The sequence below is a fragment of the Pelophylax lessonae genome, assembly GCF_965119305.1.
Source record: "Pelophylax lessonae genome assembly, chromosome: 11".
Lineage (NCBI taxonomy): Eukaryota > Metazoa > Chordata > Amphibia > Anura > Ranidae > Pelophylax > Pelophylax lessonae.
The window spans coordinates 230,392,349-230,418,204 of record NC_138778.1 but is presented as its reverse complement, the minus strand read 5'-3'; the positions used below and the strand labels follow the sequence as shown (position 1 = coordinate 230,418,204).

The 25,856-nt window shown below is 42.4% G+C and overlaps 1 protein-coding gene across 1 annotated transcript in view; it reads left to right on the top strand.

Annotated features, from left to right (window-relative positions):
* The window catches only part of LOC309567501 (ABC-type organic anion transporter ABCA8-like), a 134,635-nt gene that overhangs the window by 37,157 nt on the left and 71,622 nt on the right, over positions 1–25,856 (top strand). The window contains exons 8-11 of the mRNA XM_082272887.1: positions 13,737–13,922; positions 15,835–15,982; positions 16,256–16,421; positions 20,493–20,551. Coding sequence (XP_082129013.1) covers positions 13,737–13,922; positions 15,835–15,982; positions 16,256–16,421; positions 20,493–20,551 — 559 coding nt within the window. The remainder of the gene's footprint in view (positions 1–13,736; positions 13,923–15,834; positions 15,983–16,255; positions 16,422–20,492; positions 20,552–25,856) is intronic.

The window sequence follows — 25,856 nt, the reverse complement described above, 5'->3', positions numbered from 1 at the left end:
TTATAATGTTAAAAAGGGGTAGGCCCAATGCATGTCCCCTAAAAAAAGAAATTTTGTGTCCCAAAGAATTACATACTAACACAAAGATAAAAAAGATAAAAAGGTAAAAAAGTAAAAAGGTCACAGGAAAAAAGCCATTAAAAAAGCCATTAAAAAGCCATTAAAAAAACATTAAAAACAGGGGAACTACAAACTTAAAAGGCTAAAACCAGGATAGAAAGGGTGTTTTATTTTTTGGGAGGAGGTATTGTGTCTGTGATGAAACAGTTTAGGTCAATGTCTACATTCAACCCGTCAGGGCGAAGAGATTTCATCAAAAAAATCCATTTTGTTTCATTTCTAGAGATCATTCTTGTTTTGTTTCCTCCTCTCCAATCTCCCTTTATTCTATCGATACTGTAAAAAATTAGTCCCGAAGGATTCTTGGAGTGCACCTCTTTAAAGTGTCTGGGAAGATTATGTTTGTCAAAGCCCTTTTTGATATTCTTTATGTGTTCTCTGATTCTCATATATAAGGGTCTAGTTGTTCTACCGATGTATTGTAGATGGCAAGGACATTCGATGACATAAGTGACATGCGTACTGTTACACGTGATGGTGTCCTTTATTTTGTATTCAATACCGGTGGTTTGGGATTTAAAGTTGTTTTTTCTTCTTGGCTGGTTTCTATTATTTCTACAGGGTAGGCACTTCCCACATCTGAAAAAGCCATTGATACTTGTGGGTAGGGAAATGGTTTATGGTGGATTTATCACGTTGTGTACCACCTTATCTTTTAATGTGGGGGCTCTTCTATACACAAAGGATGGTTTGTTTGGTAGGATTTTCTTTAGAGTCCTGTCCGTCCTGTCCGCTGTGAGTATAGGCCAATGCTTTTTGAATATTTTTTCTAACTCTTTATGTTGCCTGTTATATCCCGTAATAAAAGCAAACTCATGTTTATTCTGTTTTTTCTTCTTCCCATTCTCTTTTATAAGGTTGTTTCTATCGGTGTTCTTGATTGTTTCTTTTAGGTGCTCCAAGTCTCTTCTTTTATAGCCTTTTTCGATGAATCTCTGTATCAATATGTCTGCCTGGATGTCGAAGTCTCGGATGTTACTACAGTTTCTTCTTATCCGTAGCAACTGTCCCTTTGCGATGTTCCCTAACCACTGTGGATGGTGGCAGCTTCTAATAGGAATGTATCCATTTTTATCTGTTTTTTTAAAATATGTTTTACTTGCCAGTTTTCCTTCTTGTTTGAATAATTCCAGATCCAGAAAGGCTATTTTTTGTTTGTCCCAGTTTCCTGTGAAGGTGATTCCATATGCGTTACCACTGATTTTGTCAAAGAAACATTGCAACGATTCTGTGTTTCCTCTCCATATCAGGATAATATCATCTATGTATCTCTGGTAGTAACGTAAATTTGGTCTTTCCACGCTGTAAATCTGTTCCTCCTCCCATTTTTGCATGAATATATTGGCCACACTCGGGGCATATTTTGCCCCCATGGCTACTCCCTTGGTTTGTGCGTAGTATCGTCCTTTGTGCCAAAAATAATTCGAGTTCATCGCCATCTTGAGGCCTTCTAAAATAAAGTGCATTTGTGCTTGCTTCAAGTCTGTGTGTTTAAAAAGTGCCCATTCTACACTATCCAACCCGTCCTTCTGCACTATGTTGGTGTATAGTGAGTTTACATCAATAGTTACTAATATATCATCATTCGTCACTTTTAAGTCCTGTATATCTGACAGCAATTGCTTGCTGTCTCTAAGATATGATTTACCCTTTAGGACCAAGGGCTGTAGGTATTTATCTAGGTATTCTCCCAAATGGGAGTGGACGGAGTCTATGCCGCTCACTATTGGGCGGCCGGGTGGCTTTTCTTCATTCTTGTGTATCTTGGGTAAATAATAAATAATTGGGGTTCTTGCTGCTTCTATATGTAGGTATTTAGCTTCCTTGTTCAGAATGCTGAGGTCCTTCCCTTTTTTGATGTACGTCTTCAGATCTTTAGTGAATTTCTCTTTCGGGTTTCTTGGGAGTTTTTTGTAGGTGTCCTCCGCACTAAGGAGATGGTCCAATTCTTCATCGTAGTCCTTCTGATTCAGTATCACCAGGCCCCCCCCCCCCCCCCCTTTGTCTGCTGGCCTGATTACAATGTGCTTCTTTTTTTCTAATTTTTTGATGATCTCCCATATGTCCTTCTCTTTCTTCTTTTTAATTTTCAAGGTTCTAATTTCCTCTTCCACCATCCTCTTAAAAACTTCTAAATTTTCGTTTTGAGGGTTCTTAGGGTTAAACCGATTTATTCCTTAATTCTGTATGTTTGAATTCTGCATTTGGTTATGGGTGCTCGTTTATCTTTTTTGATTTCAAAATATTTCTTAATATTGATTTCGCGAATGTACTTTTGTAGGTCTATGTAGGCTTCGAATTTGTCGAGGTTCTTATCAGGTGCGTATTTTAGGCCAAGGTCCAGAAGTCTTAGTTCATCTTCCTCCAAAACCGCACTGCTCAAATTGAAGATTCCTTTACCTAATATTCTCTTCTTCTTTTTCTTAGACCCCCCTCGTTATCCCCTTGGTTTCCGTTTCTTGTGTAGCCGTAGAATCCGGGGGGTTCCTCTCTCCTGTGTGAATCTGGTCCTCTTGGTCTGGGGGGCCCTCTCTGGTTGTCCTGTTGAGGTTGTCTCCCATCTTCTCTCCAATTCACTCGATAGTCCCCTTGCGGTCTGTATGCTCCTCTGGGACCTCCTTGGTGGTAGTCCCGTCTCCATGGTTGTTGCCAACCGTTGTTTCTCCATTGTCCTCCGCCTCCTCTTGGGGGTCTTCCCCTATTTCCTCTTGGAAAAAAACCCCTGTTGGGTGGGGGTCCCCTGTTGTCATAATGAGGTTCTTGATAATGGTTCAGGGTAGAGAATCTGTTGTAGGTTTCAAATTGATGGTAATGTTGAGTCGGTGTTCTATCCCTTCCTGGGTTCCTCGGGTAAGTACTTCCTCTATGGTCAACATGAGAATATTCTGAAAAAATTCTCTCTCCAGTGTGTCTTCCTTCATTTGCTGGAGTTCTGGGGGTTCTGGGGGTTATGGGGGTTATAGGGGTTCTTGGTGTTCCGACTTCCATCCAAGAGTCCTCATCCTCATCCCCCATTTCTGAAGGTTCCCTGGAGTCCACACTGACAGGGTCCACGCTTGTTCCTTGTCCATTGTATACTTCGTCGGCTTGCCATTTGTATACATTTATGTTTTTGTAGTCCAATATATCCCTTTTGTATTTTTTCTGTTTTTTAGCTTGTATTGTTTTGTCATATTTTTGTATGGCATCCTGAAGTGCCTTCTCTTTGTTTTTATATTCCGTAGTGTCTGCATGGGGAGCTAGCTGCTCTTTTAATTGTATGATTGTACTCTCAATTTTTTTGAGTTTGAATTGTCTCCTTTTTATGATCATTAACAACAATTCTCTTTCACATTTGTTGAAGAATGCATACCAGGAATCCAACAGGGTGGGATCAGTAATATGGTCGTTAGGTGAAATATCCCACCTGAGCCTCCTAGGTGCTATGCTTTCCCTGGCGTATTTTTCAAGGGTGACAATATCCCACCATACCCGCAGCTGCTTCTCCATGCTGTGTTTCAATTGTTTGAATGAACCTTCCATGTCCTGCCTCTGGATGATGGTGTCTTGATCAAAAATTTCTTCTACATTTATTGTTCTAGAGGTCATGTATTTAAATATCACCATTTTGCAGCTAGGTCTGGATGGTACCACCAAGGTGGTCCCACAAACAATAGAAAGGTAGAGGTGACCAGCTGTAACGCTCCTGCGTTTCTTATATGGTGTGGATTTTCAGCTGCAGAAATAATATCCACGTCAGTAGTCATATAAGAGATATGCTGAGATACCATTCTCAACCTCAATGACTCATCATGTGTGGAAGGTCTTATTTCAGCCAGTAAATACACACAGTTAGCAAGCTGGTTCCTAGAATGACTCTATGCATGTGGAAACACAATGATGAAGGTCTGAGGGATAGGTAGAGTGGAGGTGATAGATGATAGACACTGAAGGTGAGACAGTAGCAGATGGATGCAGGAAGGTTTAGCAATGTTGTATGATAGCAGATGATAGCATAGCAGGTGGACATACAAAAGAGATTAAACCCAGTGCAGAAAGTAGCAGTAGTCTCAAGAGCTAGCAATCCAGTTTATGCAGATGTAATAAACAGTCCTTACTATGCAGAGCTAAACAGTGTAAGCTTAGTATAAGTTTATAGAGAATTCCCTTGCGGGATACTTAGCACTATTAGCGATAGCCGAAGGGTGGTTCAGGAGATGCGGATAATCCAGTAGCAGGACAAAGGGATCAGCGCAGATAGGTTCTGTCAGCGAAGTAAGCTTGCAAGCATGGAAGCTTCAAGCAAGGTTTGCATCGAAGTAAGGGTGTTTGAAAGAACACATGTGAGTGAGAGCCGACGCCTTAAATAGCCATCTAGTCCGGCGCTGAGTGATGACAGCTCCAGTCTTAAAGGTGTATGCGCACCTTTCCAAAAGTAAATGGTAGGGCGCATACACTTGTGGAAAGTGTAATTTAGGGTACCAAAGGTACCGGAACATTACAATAACCCCCCCTTAAGGCCTGCTCCTGAAGGCCTCTGGAGCTGGTTTGTCTGGGTATCTCGCATGAAAATTGCGGATTAATCTAGGGGCATGTATGTCAGAGGTGTTTAGCCAGGTGTCGTCTTGGAGCCCATAGTTCTTCCATCTAACCAAGTACTGAAGTCTTCTTCTGTAGATACGAGAATCCAGAATCTCTTTTATTTCGTATTCTTCTCCACCTTCAACTTGTACAGGAGGGGGAGGTGGAATATTAGGCCTTATTCCTTGGTCCGGAACATGGGGTTTTAGTAGCGACACATGGAAAATGGGATGGATTTTTAGGTCCATTGGCAATGTAAGCTGCACTGCAGCTTTTCCAATAAGTTTCTTGATTGGGAAAGGTCCCAAGAACAGAGGTCCAAGCTTTTTGCTAGGGATCTTTAGTCTCAAGTTTTTTGTTGAGAGCCAAACGAGGTCCCCGATAGTATATTGTGGAGAAGGTCTTCTACGAAGATCATAGTACTTCTTTTGTTGACTGTGAGCGTGTGCAATGGTAGTATTTAGTAAACCCAGAGAATCCTTTATTTGGGAAAGAGAGTCTGAGGCTACTGGGTTATTTGAAGGAAGGATGCGTGGAGGGAGAATAGAGGGATGGAACCCATAGTTCAAGTAGAACAGACTCTGTTTGGTTGTACTGTGAGTTGCGTTGTTGTAGGCAAATTCTGCCAGGGTTAGAAGATCCAACCAATCATCCTGTTGGTAAGAAGTGTAACAACGTAAATACTGCTCGATGCATTGGTTGACTCTTTCAGTCTGTCCGTTGGTCTGCGGATGGTAAGGAGAAGTGAGCTTCCGCTCAATCCGTAGTATGTGACATAGTTCTTGCCAGAATTTAGAAATAAATTGGGATCCACGGTCAGACAGAAGAGTTTTTGGGATACCATGTAATCTGAAGACATGTTTCATCAGGAGTTCTGCCGTTTGTTTGGACGAAGGTAGTCTGCGAATAGCAATGAAATGTGCCATCTTTGTCAGATGGTCCACTGACACCAAGATGGTATTAAATCCTTTGGAAGGAGGCAATTCTACGATGAAGTCCAATGACAGAACCTCCCATGGAGTTTGGGGTATTGGTAGACTGCATAGTAGGCCGGATGGTCTCGTAGTGTCAATTTTGGACCTGGCACAGACATTGCATGAAGAGACGAATTTTTGTATAGATGTTTTCATGTCAGGCCACCAGAATTGCCGAGAAATCAAATTGAAAGTCTTTGTCATACCCATATGTCCTGCCATAGGCACATCATGCGATAATTCCAAGATTTTGGTGCGTAGGGTAGGTGGTATGTAAAGTTTGTCGTTATGGTAGAGAAAGCCTTCTGCATCGGTATTTAGTTGTGGTGGGGGTGAATCCAACCTTATACCATGCAGAACCTCTTCCTTCAAGGAACGGACAACTCCAATAATGCGTTTGTGAGGTATTATAGGAACGGAAGGGATTTCAAAGTAGTTTTCTTCAGTTAGTCGTGATAGTGCATCCGCCTTTTTGTTCTTATCTGCAGGTGTGTAGGTCACTAGGAAGTTAAACCTTAGAAAGAATAGTGACCATCGTACCTGTCGATGCGAGAGAGTTTTGCTAGTCTGAAGATATTGGAGGTTTTTATGGTCCGTGTATATAATTATTGGTAATTGGGTGCCTTCGAGTAAATGTCGCCAATTCTCCAGAGCCAATTTTATAGCAAGCAGTTCCTTCTCACCCACGGGGTAATTTATCTCGGGACTGCTCAGGGATTTAGAAAAAAAGGCGACTGGATGCAGTGGTGAAGTGTGGGTAGGTCGTTGGGAGAGTATTGCTCCTACTGCCAGGTTTGACGCATCTACCTCCAGAATGTATTGGAGGGATGGGTCTGGATGGCGTAATATGGGAGCGGAAGTAAACCTTGTCTTTAACAAGTGGAAAGCCTTATTTGCTTCTTCTGACCATTTAAATGGTATTTTTATGCTAGTGAGCTGTGTGAGGGGTCTCACAATAGCAGAAAAGTTTTTTATGAACTTCCTGTAGAAATTTGAAAATCCCAGGAATCGCTGTAGCGCCTTGCGTGTGGTTGGTGTAGGCCAATCCTGAATGCAGGATATTTTACTCATGTCCATCTCGATTCCTGTTTTGGATATGATGTAGCCTAGAAAGAGTACCTCATCTTTATGGAACAAGCATTTCTTCAGCTTCACATAAAGATTATGTGCAAGCAATCTCGATAATACAAGTCTTACATGTCTTATGTGTTCAGACAGGGTCCGTGAATATATAAGTATATCGTCCAGATATACCACAACACAGACATCTAGTAAGTCTTTAAAAATATCGTTTATAAATCGTTGGAAAACTGCAGGGGCATTGCATAGGCCGAATGGCATCACAAGATATTCGAACAATCCGTATCTAGTTCTGAACGCAGTCTTCCACTCGTGTCCATCACGGATTCGAATGAGATTGTATGCTCCTTTCAGATCTAATTTTGAAAAATAGGTAGCTCCACGCACCTGCTCAATGAGCTCAGGGATAAGTGGTAGAGGATAGCGATCTTTTATTGTGATAGCATTCAATTTCCTGTAGTCGATGATAGGTCTGAGACTTGAATCTTTATTGCGAACAAAAAAGAGTCCTGCTGCTGTGGAAGAAGTGGAAGGTCTAATAAAACCTTTTTCCAAGTTCTCATCCAAATAGGTTTTGAGATGGGAAAGTTCATCCTGTGAAAGAGGATAAACATGACCAAACGGCAATTTGCTATTTGGGAGTAGATCAATGCTACAATCATAGTCTCGATGAGGAGGTAATGCTTGAGCATTTTTCTCAAGAAAAACCTCAGAAAGATCCTGATAACATAGTGGTGCAATCTCATCTGTCACCACAGACAGAATCTTCCCGGAAAACGGGAGGTTACACGTTTCCTCGCAATAACAAGAAGGGAAGGTCAAGGACCGTTTCTTCCAATCTATGGTTGGTTGGTGTGTGTGCAACCAGGGAAGTCCCAACACAATGGGAAAGTGGGGTGATGGTATTAAATCGAAGGTAGAAGTCTCCCTATGAGACTCGTTGATAGTGACTAGAAGTGCTTGTGTCTGATCGGTGATCGAACCTGAGGATAACGGAACACCGGTAATAAGACTTACTGAGACAGGTTTGAGTTTAGAAATAATAGGAATTTTATTTAAAGCAGCAAAACATATATCCATATAATTTCCACAAGATCCTGTGTCAATCATGGCCTTAGTAGTAATCCTGTTCTGGTCCCACTGTAATGTCAAAAAAACAGAAACGTAGGGGTTAGTGAATGAAGTTGTCAATCCTCCTAGAGAGACATGTGAACACTCACCCTTCTTTTTGTTGACTAGGGGACAGACGTTTATCTTGTGATCCGGGGATGCACAGTACAAGCAGAGATTTTCATTTCGTCTTTTGGCTTTTTCCATAGTTGATAGTGGTGGGCGTATGGTTCCTACCTCCATAGGAACGGCCAGACTCCGAGAGGAAGCGGATAATGGCATTCCCATCTTTTCAGCCTTTCTTTCTCGTAGTCTTCTATCTATGGAAATACTGAGTTGTATTAATGCATCCAGGGTTTTTGGCAGATCCGCTCGGGCGAGCTCGTCCTTAACGGCTTCTGATAGGCCAAGCCTAAATTGGGTTTTCAGAGATGCATCATTCCATTCTGAATCAAGGGTCCATCTCTTAAACTCTGCGATAAAGTCTTCTACAGGCCTCCTTCCTTGTTTCAAGGATCTTAACTGAATATCAGCAGTACTCTGCCTATTGGGGTCATCATATAGGCTAGTGAGCTCTGCCAGGAACAAGGCATAGGAGTTGAGAAGCTGGTCGTTTTTCTCAAAAAGAGAATCTGCCCAGGCTCGAGGATCGCTTGATAAGTAAGAAATAATAGTATAGACCTTAATGTGATCAGTAAGGTAGGTACGAGGTTTTAGCAAAAAAAGTAACTCACATGCGTTTTTAAATTCGCGAAATTTTTTGCGATCGCCTGTAAATACCAAAGGGGGATTTATCTTGGGTTCAGGGGACTGAGCAGAGGTAAGTTGTGTCAGTCTAATTACCTGCTGCGACAGAGCCTGATTGTCTTCTTTTAATTCAGCAAGTGCGTGTATTAACGCAGATACTTGCTGTTTTAATTGTGTCACCTGAGTGGTTATTTCTGCTGAATCCATTTTGAGGTTCTTTCAATCTGTAACGCTCCTGCGTTTCTTATATGGTGTGGATTTTCAGCTGCAGAAATAATATCCACGTCAGTAGTCATGTAAGAGATATGCTGAGATACCAATCCCAACTCTCAATGACTCATCATGTGTGGAAGGTCTTATTTCAGCCAGTAAATACACACAATTAGCAAGCTGGTTCCTAGAATGACTCTATGCATGTGGAAACACAATGATGAAGGTCTGAGGGATAGGTAGAGTGGAGGTGATAGATGATAGACACTGAAGGTGAGACAGTAGCAGATGGATGCAGGAAGGTTTAGCAATGTTGTATGATAGCAGATGATAGCATAGCAGGTGGACATACAAAAGAGATCAACCCAGTGCAGAAAGTAGCAGTAGTCTCAAGAGCTAGCAATCCAGTTTATGCAGATGTGATAAACAGTCCTTACTATGCAGAGCTAAACAGTGTAAGCTTAGTATAAGTTTATAGAGAATTCCCTTGCGGGATACTTAGCACTATTAGCGATAGCCGAAGGGTGGTTCAGGAGATGCGGATAATCCAGTAGCAGGACAAAGGGATCAGCGCAGATAGGTTCTGTCAGCGAAGTAAGCTTGCAAGCATGGAAGCTTCAAGCAAGGTTTGCATCGAAGTAAGGGTGTTTGAAAGAACACATGTGAGTGAGAGCCGACGCCTTAAATAGCCATCTAGTCCGGCGCTGAGTGATGACAGCTCCAGTCTTAAAGGTGTATGCGCACCTTTCCAAAAGTAAATGGTAGGGCGCATACACTTGTGGAAAGTGTAATTTAGGGTACCAAAGGTACCGGAACATTACACCAGCGCTATGGAGTAAAGACCTTAGACAATAGTGAAGGTGTAAGCTGCCAACAACCGAACCCAAAAGGGGTTAAAGTGTGAAATAAATAAAAGGAGGTTGTAACGGCGCTACCTTAAAGTGAATGAGTGCTTTTATAAGTGCCAACTTAAAATGAAGTGCAAATAGAGTAAAACTGTGTCATAAAAATCGTTAATTTAAAATAAAGTGCACTGGTGGCTTGTGGTGTGACACAGTTAGCTGATTATTAACCTGGGCCCATAAGGTGCGACTTTATAAAGTGCAAGTGCTGTGCTCAATGAGTATGAAACAATGAGTTCCCAAGGTGCATTTATTTCGTGATAGCCGTTAATAACTTCAGCAAATCATATTAAAATACATAAATAAACCAGTGATTATGTATTAAATGCATAAAAAACAGTGAACATAAATTATATCCGTGCTGTGCGTGGCGTTTTTATTGCCACTTATGGGAAAAGTAACAAGTTAAATGAAGGAAAAGAAATAAATGAAAATAAAGAAATGGGGTTGCAATTCTTTTGTACATCCACTAGATGTCGCCCCTAAGTATACGACCTGTACTTGAGGAAGAATGGTCAATTGCTTCCGGGGTCCTCCAGTGAGCCGAACTTGGCTTTTAGTACCTCAAATCGGAAGAGAAAGGCCCCATGATGCAGTGTATATTTGTAGCGTGGAAAAGAGAGCAGAAAACTCACGTTTGAGGCTGCCTAGGATCAGCGGTGATGGCCAGGAAGCTTCCGCGTTCCACGGCCCAGGCTCCGAAACCAGAAGTGACGTAATGACGTTACGACTCCGCCCTACGCGTTTCGTCAGAGGACGTCTGCTGGAGCTGCGTCAACGTAACAAGCTTCCGGCCTTTAAATAGCATGTCCGTCTCCTGGCAACCAATCGGCCTCCCCCGCCGCCATATTGGTGCGCGCAAACTGAAGCCGGACGGAGGACATGTTGGGCCTCCCTGCAATGCCTCTTCAGATGCCGGAACGGAGGGACAGCTATTTTGTGACATCATTTCCTGACAGCCATTTATCTGATACCATGGTAGGATTAAAACATGACATTTTATTGAAGGTCATTAAAAAAGAGAAAGACTTAAAAATATGCCATAAAAATAACTATAAATATGAAGAAAATCCATACAAAAAATTATTTATAAAAATCGTTCAAAAAAACTTTTGGTGCGGAGTTTTCATTAAAAATATATTAAATTGCACAAAAAGAATTTAGTGAAAAATAAAAATTAAAATTCCATATGCCCGGAGGTTGAGTGCATGTTGTGGCAATAATGGACTGCAAAGGGTGGGTATTCATAACTTGTAAAAAATATTAATTCATTCGAGCGATCTTCAAGGGAATTCGTCCGGTGTTGCAGAATTTCATGATTGAATCAAATGAAAAAATGGGAATGTGTGGGATATAGGTGGAAGAATTATGAAAATAATAATAATAATAATAAAGAAAGGGAAATGGATCTTTCCGGAATGGGCTTCTCAAATATAGAGAATCTATCTGAACAGTCGTTCATTCCTGTTGTGTTTAGGAGGGGCTGCCAGAGCCCCCCAAAGATATTACAATCTGAAATAGGGTATGAACAGCTCTTTGTTTTGAGATGGTGGATGAGAAGGTCTTATAATTTACCCCTGATGGATAAATGGTTTTGTGGTGTTTTTAAAAAATTATGCTGTAAAAAACACATGCATATGAAGTGGGTTAACCCAAACTTTGGAGATGTGAAAAAAAGGGTTTTGTAAGGTTGTGTTAGGCTTAGCGGATAGTATACTCGGATGCCGTGTAAAACTATGCGGACATGAAGTATGAAAACAATGTGAATTGTCTGGGTATAAAAACACAATATTCTTAGTGATGCTGGATGAGAAGGCCTCTAGGCATTATTGGGTAAAATGAATGGCGTTGGATGGTAAAATAGATCAGGAATTTTGTCTCTTTAATGTAGAGGGTTATGGTCAGGTGTAAAAGTTTAAGACTGATAAGATATGCACCTAAAACATATAAAAACCAACTAATCCTAAATAAAATTGTATAAAAGGTTTTTCAAAGGATTATTTTAAAACATTATTTTTTTTTTTTTTTAAATAATGTTTTAAAATAATCCTTTGAAAAACCTTTTATACAGATTTTCTATTGTATTCTTTATTTTTGAGAAGCCCATTCCGGAAAGATCCATTTCCCTTTCTTTATTATTATTATTATTTTCATAATTCTTCCACCTATATCCCACACATTCCCATTTTTTCATTTGATTCAATCATGAAATTCTGCAACACCGGACGAATTCCCTTGAAGATCGCTCGAATGAATTAATATTTTTTACAAGTTATGAATACCCACCCTTTGCAGTCCATTATTGCCACAACATGCACTCAACCTCCGGGCATATGGAATTTTAATTTTTATTTTCCACTAAATTCTTTTTGTGCAATTTAATATATTTTTAATGAAAACTCCGCACCAAAAGTTTTTTTGAACGATTTTTATAAATAATTTTTTGTATGGATTTTCTTCATATTTATAGTTATTTTTATGGCATATTTTTAAGTCTTTCTCTTTTTTAATGACCTTCAATAAAATGTCATGTTTTAATCCTACCATGGTATCAGATAAATGGCTGTCAGGAAATGATGTCACAAAATAGCTGTCCCTCCGTTCCGGCATCTGAAGAAGCATTGCAGGGAGGCCCAACATGTCCTCCGTCCGGCTTCAGTTTGCGCGCAACAATATGGCGGCGGGGGAGGCCGATTGGTTGCCAGGAGATGGACATGCTATTCAAAGGCCGGAAGCTTGTTACGTTGACGCAGCTCCAGCAGACGTCCTCTGACGAAACGCGTAGGGCGGAGTCGTAACGTCATTACGTCACTTCCGGTTTCGGAGCCTGGGCCGTGGAACGCGGAAGCTTCCTGGCCATCACCGCTGATCCTAGGCAGCCTCAAACGTGAGTTTTCTGCTCTCTTTTCCACGCTACAAATATACACTGCATCATGGGGCCTTTCTCTTCCGATTTGAGGTACTAAAAACCAAGTTCGGCTCACTGGAGGACCCCGGAAGCAATTGACCATTCTTCCTCAAGTACAGGTCGTATACTTAGGGGCGACATCTAGTGGATGTACAAAAGAATTGCAACCCCATTTCTTTATTTTCATTTATTTCTTTTCCTTCATTTAACTTGTTACTTTTCCCATAAGTGGCAATAAAAACGCCACGCACAGCACGGATATAATTTATGTTCACTGTTTGTTCACTGCATTTAATACATAATCACTGGTTTATTTATGTATTTTAATATGATTTGCTGAAGTTATTAACGGCTATCACGAAATAGATGCACCTTGGGAACTCATTGTTTCATACTCATTGAGCACAACACTTGCACTTTATAAAGTCGCACCTTATGGGCCCAGGTTAATAATCAGCTAACTTTGTCACACCACAAGCCACCAGTGCGCTTTATTTTAAATTAACGATTTTTATGACACAGTTTTACTCTATTTGCACTTCATTTTAAGTTGGCACTTATAAAAGCACTCATTCACTTTAAGGTAGCGCCGTTACAACCTCCTTTTATTTATTTCACACTTTAACCCCTTTTGGGTTCGGTTGTTGGCAGCTTAAACCTTCACTATTGTCTAAGGTCTTTACTCCATAGCGCTGGTCACCTCTACCTTTCTAACACTCTGTCTCAGTCTTCCTATGTTGTCACAAGGGATTCCAGTGGAGACTACAAGTGGCCATTTTAACACACATTACCCAGGCATGGTCAAATGTTGCCACCATCAGGAAACCCACCCTGGGAAATGCCACACCACTATCCTTGGAGTACATGTACACAGGAAGTGGCTGGAGGTGTCCAGGGCTAGGATTGGAACAAAGGATGAAAAAGGAATTTTAGAAATGACTTATGATGCACAATACACAGAGCAAATTCCATGTTATCTAGTTGGAGTTTACATCACAAAGGTTTCATAAGGGTTCCTTACCACATAGGGGCATTATAGACAGGAGGTTTATGGAGGCAATGTTCCTCTTTTATTGAACTGAATCCAACCTCACTGATTAATCTTTTACCTTCCAACCACCACAGGTCTGCTTTAACTGCATGCTGAGCGCCATCTTCAGGAAGCACCGCCTAACAGCGATTCTGGGCTTTTTCATCACTCTCTTCCTAGCCGCACTGGGCCTCCTACCACTGATGAATGCCATACCCAAATCTCTGGAAGTTTTTCTGAGCATTTTCCACCCCTTCTCCTTTGCCGTCGGGATAGTGGAGGTAATCATTTATTATTGGGAACTGTTTTTGGAGCTTACACAGGGCTGAGGAATATCACCCCACCAGTCAGGTGCCAATCACCAAGCACCAGCACGGTCATGTGACAGGAAGGGGGAGGAAGTGGAATGGTCAACTATACCTGGACCTATTGAGCTTCTTTATTTGGCAGCTGAATGGAACCGAGGAGGTGTGAAGGAACAGTTCTTCAGGGGCAGGCATTAATGTGAACCTGTTGACCTGCACTGCACGGACAAAGCATCGGTTTGGGTTCAATACATTCAGAAAGTATATTTAAACACTTTAAAAGTGTATTTGGAATGGACTCTCGTATTGTTGGCGTGAGATGTGTCCATTAAAGTATAACTAAAGGCAAAGCTTTTTTTTTTTAGTTTTGTACCCCTGTCAGTTTATATTGCTGTCTGTTCCCCCATTAGGGATAGTCAACCTCTCTATTTGTCCTGTTTACCATTTTCATTGAAAGTGAAACATAAAGAAAATCTCACGTTTTGGGTTGTCCCCAGAAATGTAATAGAGGGGAAATCTTCCAATGTGGACACTATTTCTGGTGACCCCAAAGAATTCCCTTAATTTGCAGCTTCTCACTGATTGTTTGGCTATAGGACAGAAAGTGAAAGGAAATATCCACAATGGGACACAGAAGGTGAAAAAAAAATCTGACAGGGGTTGTAACGGAACCGCCGACTCACACTGTACTTGTGGTCGTCCGTCAGTATATGGCTTCCTTGCAGTCATGAACATTGTAGCGGAGAAGTAGTTTAATCTACAGGGTCTCCCCTGATAGACAGGAAAACAGGTAATAACCCAAATAGGCAGGTACAGCATGCAACAATCCAGGTAGCGTTATACCATCCTTTCCTCCTAAGAACTAGACAATCCACACAGGTGTTGAGGGTTCAACATGCAGAGCTTAAAACTGTTTAATAAATTCCAAGACATACAGTTTTACCCACAGTTATGGAAACTCCCCTTAACCTTACCAAAGGGGGGGGGACAAGGAACAACCAATGGAAACTGAACATTTGTGCATTGAAACAGGCTACAGATAACCTAATGAGCTTAAAGGTAAACAGGCAGTCTCTCAATACACACCCCCTGCGGAGAGATGTCTCCAGTCCAGACCATTGTCTATGTGTCATGAATCCACACAATTAGACACAGAAACAGGAGGGGGGGGGGGTGGAGGGAGTAGAGCTGTAGCATTACATTACAAACACTTGGTTCTTAAAGGTATACACATGCAATAAACATAATGCATACACGAAGGACAATATACAGTGGCTGTGTTTGCCACAAACATATATAGATATTCCCAAGCGCCCTCATACAAAGTTAGCCAACAACTTAGCTCGTACAAGTTTTGGAACCTTCTCCTTTATTGAACAGTTTCACACTCAATTTATACACACATGAGACCCCCTCCTGATCAAATTACTACAAACAGTTCAGGGGTTGCCTGACTACATTATCCTATGCAGATGAAATTGTATACAGAAATACAATTAACATATCTAAAGAACAACCAACACAAACAGTATATTTTCACCCAGCAACTAATAGATGACAGCGATTCAATCAACCTGAGCCAATTAGGTAGCAGGCGGACAATCTTGAGCTCCTGCAATACAATACACAAACAATAGGTGTAAATACAGAACCTATTGTAGATAATAGGTGAGTGCATCAGCATATTTAACGATGTCTGGAAGACAGGTGGTTGAGCTGATATTAACATATTGTCTGTCTTTCATTCCCAGTCGTCAACGGAGGTACCCAGTCGTGGTGCCAGTTGATCCGTTACAGTGGTTATAACTCTCCTTTACTCTATCCAGAATGACAAAAAAAAGTTTTGCCTTTTAGTTATATTGTAATTATGGTTTCTTTGTGTTTTTAGAGCATGCACATGGAAAATGACCTTCAAGGGGTCTTCTTCTCAGACATCGGCGATGACTCCTCCCACATACTCTCCAGCATCATCTATCTGACTCTAGACTCAGTGCTTTACATCATCCTCACTCTCTATTTTGACAAGATTATTCCAGGTGATGACAAATGGCTGATATTTATTCTCATCATTTAATGGCAGATCAAGGTGTTCCATTAACAAAATGTGCCAGGTGGGAATGCCAATTGTGTCCAAGCCTCAAATATAAAAGTGGAAGCTATTGCATTGACTTGTCTTGGTCACTGTGATGTCACTGTTATAATGTAATTATATGCTGCACGCTGGTCTAAAAGCTCTACAAAAGTAACTCTATAGCTGTCTTTATTTTATCCTCATGGCCTTAACCAGACTTGACTTCTATTGATGCCAGATAAACACGGAGTGAGACACGGGCCGCTGTTCTGCCTGAGACCTTCATTCTGGTCAAAGAAGAAGAAGATGACCCCCGTACCGCTAGAAGGAGAGCACATAGAAGAGGACTCGGAGGACTATGTGGAAAAAGTTCCTATTGAGTTACAGGGAAAAGAAGCAATCAGGTATTGATGTTCGAAATGAAGCCTCCATTTCTGTCCATTATAAAAGACACATACAGTGTCCAGCACCTTAAATTATAGAGAGTCCAATGTTCATTGATACAGGACCCTAAAGTTATATTTAACAATGATATGTAGTGGGGGATGTGACAGACACAGCCAGGACAGGGATTTTTGGAGGGGCCTGCAAGGTGGCCTCTTGCCCACTGACTATGGGCCCTGACTTTTATGGGAACATTACTCTTTGGGAGGTGTGTGCCTGGGGATCTTTGGAGTGGTTTTGCTTTGGAATCGAGTTCATACATGTAGCACCCTCCTAGTCAGGTGCTAGGTAAAAGCATTGGATTGTTTCCTGCTTATCAGGGAGCAGGATTTCTAGTTTGGCCTGTTACATGTGTCCAGGTGTCATTCACTTGGTCTGAGGGAGTGTCCCCACTGTATCCAATAGGGGAGCATGTTGAACAGTGGAGGAAACCCAGCCAGTGACACACAGGCTTTTGTGGCTGTCCCAGTAGGAGGGCACAACAGTGGTGCATCCTGGGATTGGTCATAAAAGCCAAGGGCACATGTGACAGGATGTCTTTGGGTGGGAAGCCAGGTCCCAGGAGGAGGGTGATGGCTGTCTCTACTCCTGTGAGAGTGGAAAGGGTCACAGGCGGTTGGCCTAGTGGACCGCAGGTGTGGGGCTGAGCTGTGAAGTCCAGGAGAAGCTGACGGTGGAACAGTGGCAGAGGTCCCTGTGAAAAACAGTGTCCGTGAGTACCAGGGAGCTTGCCAGGGGTCTGCCCAGGAAGGGGACCACTCCGGGGAAAGTCAGTGGACAATTGTCAGCACACACAGTGAGTAAGAAAGGGGGTGCCAAGCAAAATCCCGAAGAGAAGCCTAAAGTACAGTTCATCAGTTAAATCTTCACCTCAGTGGCAAAGTGAAGCAGCGGCCTTGCCGCATACACCATCACCTAGGCTGGTTTAAGTGACTAGGTAATTAGCTCATGGTAATTATCACTGTCAGCTATTAGTTGATAGAGGAGGAATTTCTCCTAAGGATATTCTGCTGATAAGGCTGTCTACATCCCCAGTTATTGATTAAATTATTTGTTGAAAAGTTTGAATGTACCTGTGTCTCATGTTACTGGATGTACAGTTTACCCCGCCCTGTGTCATTATGCAAAGAAGGGGGGATTGTCGCAGAGTGTATATCTCTTTGTGCCTTTGTTTCAATAAACAGCTCTTATGTTTTTTACCACCCTACGCTGAGTCCCAAATAGTGACTGGGTGGGCTGCAGGATCTTGGATCGTGTTGTTACTGGGCAAGGGAAGCTTATACGATGGACATACTCCTCTTGAGTATCGGGGTCAATCACAGGGGACATGTTTTCTTTTCAACATGGTTTTATATGATAGATTTGCACATGGAAGCAGCCATTATTGCCTATTGCATATATAGCACAGCTGGGCTTTGCACTTTGCAGTGGTGCACAATGGTTGTGCCTCATAGATCCTTGTCCCATGGAAAGCAAAAGGGTCAGGTTCTTCTTAACTGAAAAGGCTCTCTGCAGTCTGTAAAAACATGAAACACTCATTGCTGCTGATGGCCAGAGGCCTGTAATTTAGCTGTGATATTTTAATCATGGCTAGAGCAGTGGCGGCTGGTGCTCCATGGGCTGGGGGGGGGGGCGGCAGACGGACCGCACCGTACACCCCCCCTCCAGACCACACCCGGCTGCACACCATACCACCCCCCAGGACCACACCAGGACCACAGCAGCCCCCCCCCCCCCGCTCACTCACCCTGCCTGGACATCTGGACATGTGCAGCAGCAAGCGGCGGCAGCGGCGGCGGCTTCGGCTCCTTCCCCCTCTTCTACATCTCCTCCCTCCTCCTCCATGCCCAATGGCATGGCTTCTCCTTTCAGGAAACGGGTCTCAGGACCCGCTTCCTGATTGGCCAGGAGGAGGATCCGTGTGACAATAGCAAATATTCATTCACTATTGTCACACAACTGGGTGGGCTCGAGGCGCAGTGCTCTGCGCACCGAGCCCACCCTTTTCTTAACCTATTAGAGCCTCTAAGCCCTATTGAACTCCATGTGTCCGGCGCCCTGCATGTAGATTAGGGGGCCGGGTGCATGGATAGGGAGGCGGCGCCCCTGCGCCCCAATGCACCAGCCGCCACTGGGGTAGAGGTCCTTTGTTACGCCAGAAATATAATTTGGCCATGCTAATGAGTATTTTGTTAATTCATTTTTCATTGGTGCGGTCATCCCTGCTAGACGACTCCAGGGTCTCCTAGTCCTAGGATTCCATCTGGGGGCTCTGTTTGTTTGTCCATGGTTTGACTCCCCTTCCCTCCCCAACTAATGGGGGGAAGAGTTGCACCCTAAAGAGGGGGGGTGCTCTCCATCACCACGTTAATCACATTAACCATTGGAACAATTGACTGGATGTAGTAGACCATCTGTTGGTTACATGAGAAGACCTTGATTACGTCATCAACTACTCATATCTGTGTTACTCCTGAAGAACTACAGATTTCACGAAACACATTGAGATTGTCACAGCACAGAATATTGGTATTGATATAGCACAGAATGTCAGGAATAAGATGAAGCTACATTTTGTATGAATTTACATTTCATTTTTTGGCTCTGTTTCTACTGATGAATGTTTTTTTCATGATCTGATTTTATATGTATATTTAGCTATGTAATAAATTCATATTTTTTTAATGCTGGTGGTTTGTCTCCTAAAAGTCCAGTGAGCCTTTATTCTGTCTTTGATTCATGTGAAGTGGCTTTCTCAACCTTTTACTCCAGAGGAACCCTTGAGTTTATTTTTTTTAGGTCTCAGAGAACCCCGGCTAAAATAATTTTTTTGGTAGTGCTTGGAAAGAATGCCATCATTGGTGGTCAGAATGCTTTCAATACAATCTGCTAAAAAGATAATTGGTGTCATGGCACTTTCTCTGTTGAGTGGTGTTGGCTCTGGAACCAAGCAGGTACCATCAGTTGGGAGGTCAGCCAACGACTGCTCAAGGAACCTCTAGAAACCTCTGGAGGAACCTTGGTTTCAATTAGTTGATCTAAATGATGATTTTTAGTATCAGGCGCTTGCTCTGTAGAATTATGTTGGCCATGGAACTATGCAGGCACCATCAGTTGTGAGGTTGACCAGCCACAGCTTCAGGATCCTCTAGAAACCTCTGGAGGAACCTTGGTTTCGATAAGTTGATCTAAATGATGATTTTTAGTATCAGGCGCTAGCTCTGTAGAATTATGTTGGCCCTGGAACTATGTAGGCACCATCAGTTGTGAGGTTGACCAGCCACAGCTTCAGGAACCCATAGAAACCTCTGGAGGAACCTTGGTTTCGATTAGTTGATCTAAATAAGGATTTTTAGTATTAGGCGCCAGCTCTGTAGAGTGGTATTGGCCCAGGAACTATGCAGGCACCATCAGTTGTGAGGTTGACCAGCCACAGCTTCAGGAACCTCTAGAAACCTTTGGAGGAACCTCGGTTTCGATTAGTTGATCTAAATGATAATTTTTAGTATCAGGCACTTGCTCCGTAGAGTAATGTTGGCCATGGAACTATGCAGGCACCATCAGTTGTGAGGTTGACCAGCCACAGCTTCAGGAACCCATAGAAACCTCTGGATGAACCTTGGTTTCGATTAGTTGATGTAAATAAGGATTTTTAGTATTAGGCGCCAGCTCTGTAGAGTGGTGTTGGCCCTGGAACTATGCAGGCACCATCAGTTGTGAGGTTGACCAGCCACAGCTTCAGGAACCCCTAGAAACCTCTGGAGGAACCTTGGTTTCGATTAGTTGATCTAAATGATGATTTGTAGTATTAGGCGCTAGCTCTGTAGAATTATGTTGGCCCTGAAACTATGCAGGCACCATCAGTTGTGAGGTTGACCAGCCACAGCTTCAGAAACCCCTACAACACTCTGGAGGAACCCTGGTTGAGAATGTTTGATGTAAATTATGAACTTTTTGATCAGGTCATAGAACATGTCCTAGTTCTGTTTTATGTAATTTCCTCTAAATTATCATCTTGTCCCTTCATACAGGATAAGTAATGTCAAGAAAATGTACAGCGGCAAGGACAAGGCGACTGAAGCTTTACGAGGTGATCCAATTCTTTACATTGTCTCTTGTCTGTAATACAGATTACTATCCATACAATGGATACAAATGAGGATCTTTGTTTCACAATACTGGAAAGAAAATATTTCACATTAGAGAGATGTGCACAACAAAAAAAAATATGTTTCGTTTTGGATTCCTGCATTAAGTAGTTAGTTAGTTTCCTCAAATTTATTATGTTAGAATGGTTTGTTTTAGGAATTTGTTTCGTATATTCAGATTCGTTTTTTAAGTTTGTTATTTTCAAATCGATTTGAAATTAACTTGAATATTTAATGGAAATCTATTATAATAATAACAGTAAGATATAAAAGTTAAATAGGATGATGATCCCTACTTAGGATGCTTTTATTTTATTATGTATTATTCTATTCTATTTTGTCTTACTTAGGATGCTTTATAGAATAATAATTGAATAAAAAATAAAATAGTAAAAAAATAGAATTAAAAAAGTAAGCTGCTTGCTGTGGGGGCACTCAACAGGAGGGAGGGGCCAGGAGCTCGAAGTGGGACCCGAGAAGAGGAGGCTTTGGGCTGCTCTGTGCAATACCAACTGCACAGAGGAAGTAAGTCACAAATAATCCCTATATATTGACAAAAATGTTTAGTCTTATAATTGCTAGCTCCATCTATTGGCCATGATGTGATATTTTCAAGATTGAGGTATTACAGGATAATAGAGCATTATAGCCAGTAGATGGAGCTGATGATGAGAAAACAAACATAATAGGCAAATTATGGGGACTATTTGGTATGGCTGTAAGAAAGCTGATTGTAAAGTCTCTTTTTTTTTTCTATTAAAATAACAAACATATTATACTTCCCTCCTCTGTGCAGTTGGTTTTGCACGGAGCAGCCCAGATCCTCCTCTTCTCGGGTCCCTTGACTAGCGCTCCTGGCCCCTCCCTCCCCCTGCAAGCAGCTTGCTATGGGGGCACCCGAGCCGAGCTGAAGCTCTGTGTATCGATTCAGACACAGAACTACTGTTTAGCCCCGCCCCTCCCTCTCCTGATTGGCTAACTAAGTTTGATGCGTTGACTCCAGCTGCTGCGTCTCAGCCAAGCAGGAGAGAGAGTGTTGGAAGGCTGAGACACTCGTGGACATCGCTGGATAGAGATGGGGCTCAGGTAAGTATTAGGGAGGCTGCTGAACACTCAAGGTTTTTTATCTTAATGCAACACTTTAACCACTTCTGGACCAGAAGGATTTATCTCCTTAATAATCAGATAATATTTTGCAATACGGCACTGTGTTACTTTAACTGACAATTGCACGGTCGTGTGATGCTGTACCCAAAAAAATTGATGTCCTTATTTCCCCACAAATAGAGCTTTCTTTTGGTGGTATTTGATCACCTGTGCGATTTTTTTTTTTTTGCCCTATAAACAAAAAACAGCGACAATTCTGAAAAAAATATATATTTTCTTTTACTTCCTGCTATAAAACATTCCCAATAAAAAAATTTTTAAATCAAATTGTTCCATCATTTTAGGTCAATTTGTATTCTGCTACATATTTTTGGTAAAATAAAATCCCAATAAGCGTCTATCGATTGGCTTGCGCAAAATGTATCACGTCTACAAACTAGGGGAAAGATTTCTGTCATTTTTATTTATTTATTTATTTTTACTAGTAATGGCAGCGATCTGCGATTTTTTTGCGGGACTGCGACATTGCGGCGGACAGATCGGACCCCTGACTAACATTTTTGACACTTTTGGGGGTACCAGTGACATTACTACAGTAATCAGTGCTATACATATGCACTGTTACTGTAAAAATGACACTGTCAGGGAAGGGTTAACTTTATTAGTGATCAAGGGGTTAAGTGTGTCCCTAGGGGTGTGATTCTAACTGTAAAGGGGCGTGGCTTGAGATGCAACCACAGAGACATACGATCCTACATAGCAGGACCGTATGATCTCTGCAGCTACACCAGGGAGAACAGGCGGCTTTGTTTACATCAGCCGTCTGCCTTTCTCCCTCTCCAGCGGGAGATCGCGAGTGGCCGGCGGACATCGGAGCCGCCGGTCACTCGCGCGGGGATGCCCGTGAACGAGCGGGGGCGGGAGCGCGTCTCCGGCTGCGCGCGCCCACCCCCTGCAGGCTCCTGGGCGAGCAACGTAGTACTACGTCGCTTTGCCCAGGAGGGGCTGACTGCCGCAGTAAATATACTGTGGGTGGTCGGCAAGCGGTTAAATAAATAGGCAGTAGTGGAAACCCACACACATATTGACACTTTTCCAATAGATGACAAGCAAGAAAAGGTGATAATAATGTCCCTGTTTAAGACAGCAATTATTTAATGTCCACAAAACCCAGTCATAGGTACACCTATACTGGATATTGGTATGCAGATATTGGCATGCAGGGCTGTAGATCCATAGGACCCGGGAACCGTTCTCAAAAGGGTGGTGCTGGGAGTGAAGATCAAGGGACCACCACTGTGCTCGGGGAGTGTGTCAGAAGACGGCGAGGGGGATCAGACAGGCTCAGAGAAGATATCCTCCTACAGACAATGTCTGCGTTCTCCTCAATCCACCCGCAGTTCCTGGTTGTGGTTCCTCCTGTATAACCCCTGGATGCAGACTCCGTGTGGTATCAAATGCCAAAAATAAAAGGAAGCCTCATAGTGAAGTCCATTAAAAATGTAAACTTTTATTAAAAAATTCCAAATAATAAGGGTCACTCATAAAAACACATGCCAGAGGTGACAGACCATGCAAATGATAAAACAATATTGTAATGTTCTGGTACCTCTGGTACCCTTATTTCCACATTTCTCTCTTAATATTGCGTCCCATCTTGCTATCCAAATGGAACGCATACACCTTGACGCATACACCTTCACACAATGACATCATCGCAGAGCGCCGCTATGAGCGGCTATTTCAATCGCCGGCTTTCTCTCACTCATTGCTCGTTCAAACCGCATGTTGTCTTGTCTTGTCCTATGCTGCCGGAGCTTCAAGCTATTCCCTTTGCCTGAACAAGACCGGAACCTCGCTACCGATCCCGTATCTCGCTACCGGATCACTCCACTACTCTTGGACCTTGCTACTACTAACCCATCTAGTGATAAGTACCCCGCAGGGGATTCCTTCCTAAACCTAACTTTCACTATCACCTACTGCATACTAAAAGACTATTACTATCTAAGCTATTTATATCATCTGCATAGATTGCTAGCTCTTGGGACTACCATCATCTACCATTGCACTAGGTTACTCTCTCTTGTATACTTCACCTGCTGTCCCCTACCATCTGTTACTATACATGATTGCTAAACCTATCTGCATACTATCATCACCTACCACTCTCCTGAATACTACTACTAAGTGCTCACCATTCTATCGCCTGTCTCTCACCTCTATACTATCATATACATTCTATCACTCCAGGAACATCATATTGAGTGTATGTATATTTGCATAAACAGGCTGTGCACGGTGATGAAGTCCTGAGAGTTGGATATGTTGTTCAACACATTCTCTACATGACTACTGAGTGTAATAATTCTGCAGCTGCAAATCCATTCACTAACAAAAAACGCAGGAGCGTTACAGATTGAACGAGCCAGAAAAAATATGGATTCAGCAGAATTACCCACTCAGGTAATGCAATTAAAACAACAAGTAGATGCATTGATACTTGCTCTTACAGAGGTAAAAAACGAAAATCAGGCTTTAAGACAGCAGGTTGGCCGTCTTGCACAGCTCTCTGCTGCTCAGCCCCGTGAGCCTAAGATAAACCCTCCTCTAGTGTTTACTGGTGATCGGAGTAAATTTCGTGAATTTAAAAACGCATGTCGATTGCTTTTCTTGTTGAAACCTCATACCTACCCTACTGACCAAATCAAAGTCTGTACCACTATTTCCTATCTGACGGGTGATCCCCGGGCCTGGGCAGACTCTCTCTTTGAGAAAGATGACCCACTCCTTAACTCCTATCCTTTATTCCTAGCGCAACTCGCTAGTTTATATGAAGACCCCAATAGGCAGAGTACTGCTGATACCCAATTGAGGGCTTTAAAACAAGGAAGGAGACCTGTTGAAGACTTCGTGGCAGATTTCAAGAGATGGTCCCTTAATTCAGGGTGGAATGACACATCCTTGCGAACGCAGTTCAGACTCGGCCTATCAGAAGCCGTTAAAGACGAGCTCGCCCGAGCGGATTTACCTGACACCTTGGATGGCCTAATACAGACCAGTATCAATATTGATAGACGACTGCGAGAAAGAAAGGCTGAGAAGATGGGATTGCCATTGTCCAGTCCTTCTCGGATGTCGCCTGTTGACCCTACTCCTATGGAGGTAGGAATGATACGCCCACCTTTGACCTTTTCCGAACGTGCCAGGAGGAAAACCAAACATCTCTGCATGTACTGCGCATCCCCGGATCATTTGATAAGCGGCTGTCCCCTTGTCCGCAAAAAAGAGGGTGAGTGTTCAAATGTCTTGCTAGGGGGACTAACAACTTCCTTTTCTAATCCTTATCTTTTTATTCATTTGACATTACAGTGGGACCAAACTAGGATCACCACCAAGGCTATGATCGACACAGGATCTTGTGGAAACTACATTGATACTTGTTTTGTTACCTTAAATAAAATACCTATTATTTCAAAACTTAAACCTGTCTCTGTTAGTTTCATTAACGGTATTCCGTTATCCTCTGGTCCCATCACCAATCAGACACAGGCACTCCTTGTCACTGCTGACAAGTCTCATGTGGAGACCACCACTTTTGATGTACTGACCTCACCACATTTTCCCATTATTTTGGGACTTCCCTGGTTACACATACATCAACCAATCATCGATTGGAAAACAAGAACTCTAACCTTCTCTTCTCACTACTGCGAAACTACGTGTAATCTCTCATCATATGGAAGGATCCTGTCTGTGGTGTCGGATGAGATTATACCAATATGTTATCAGGATTTGTCGGAAGTCTTCCTTGAGAAAAACGCTCAAGTGTTGCCTCCCCATAGGGACTATGATTGTTGTATCGATCTACTCCCTAATAGCAAATTGCCTTTCGGTCACGTTTATGCTCTTTCACAGGATGAACTCTCTCATCTCAAGGAATACTTGGATGAAAATTTGGCGAAAGGATTCATCAGACCTTCTACTTCCTCCACTGCTGCTGGACTCTTCTTTGTCCGCAATAAGGATTCAAGTCTCAGGCCTATTATTGATTTCAGACAATTAAATACCATTACAATAAAGGATCGTTATCCTTTACCGCTTATTCCTGAACTTATAGAACAGGTGCGCGGAGCTTCC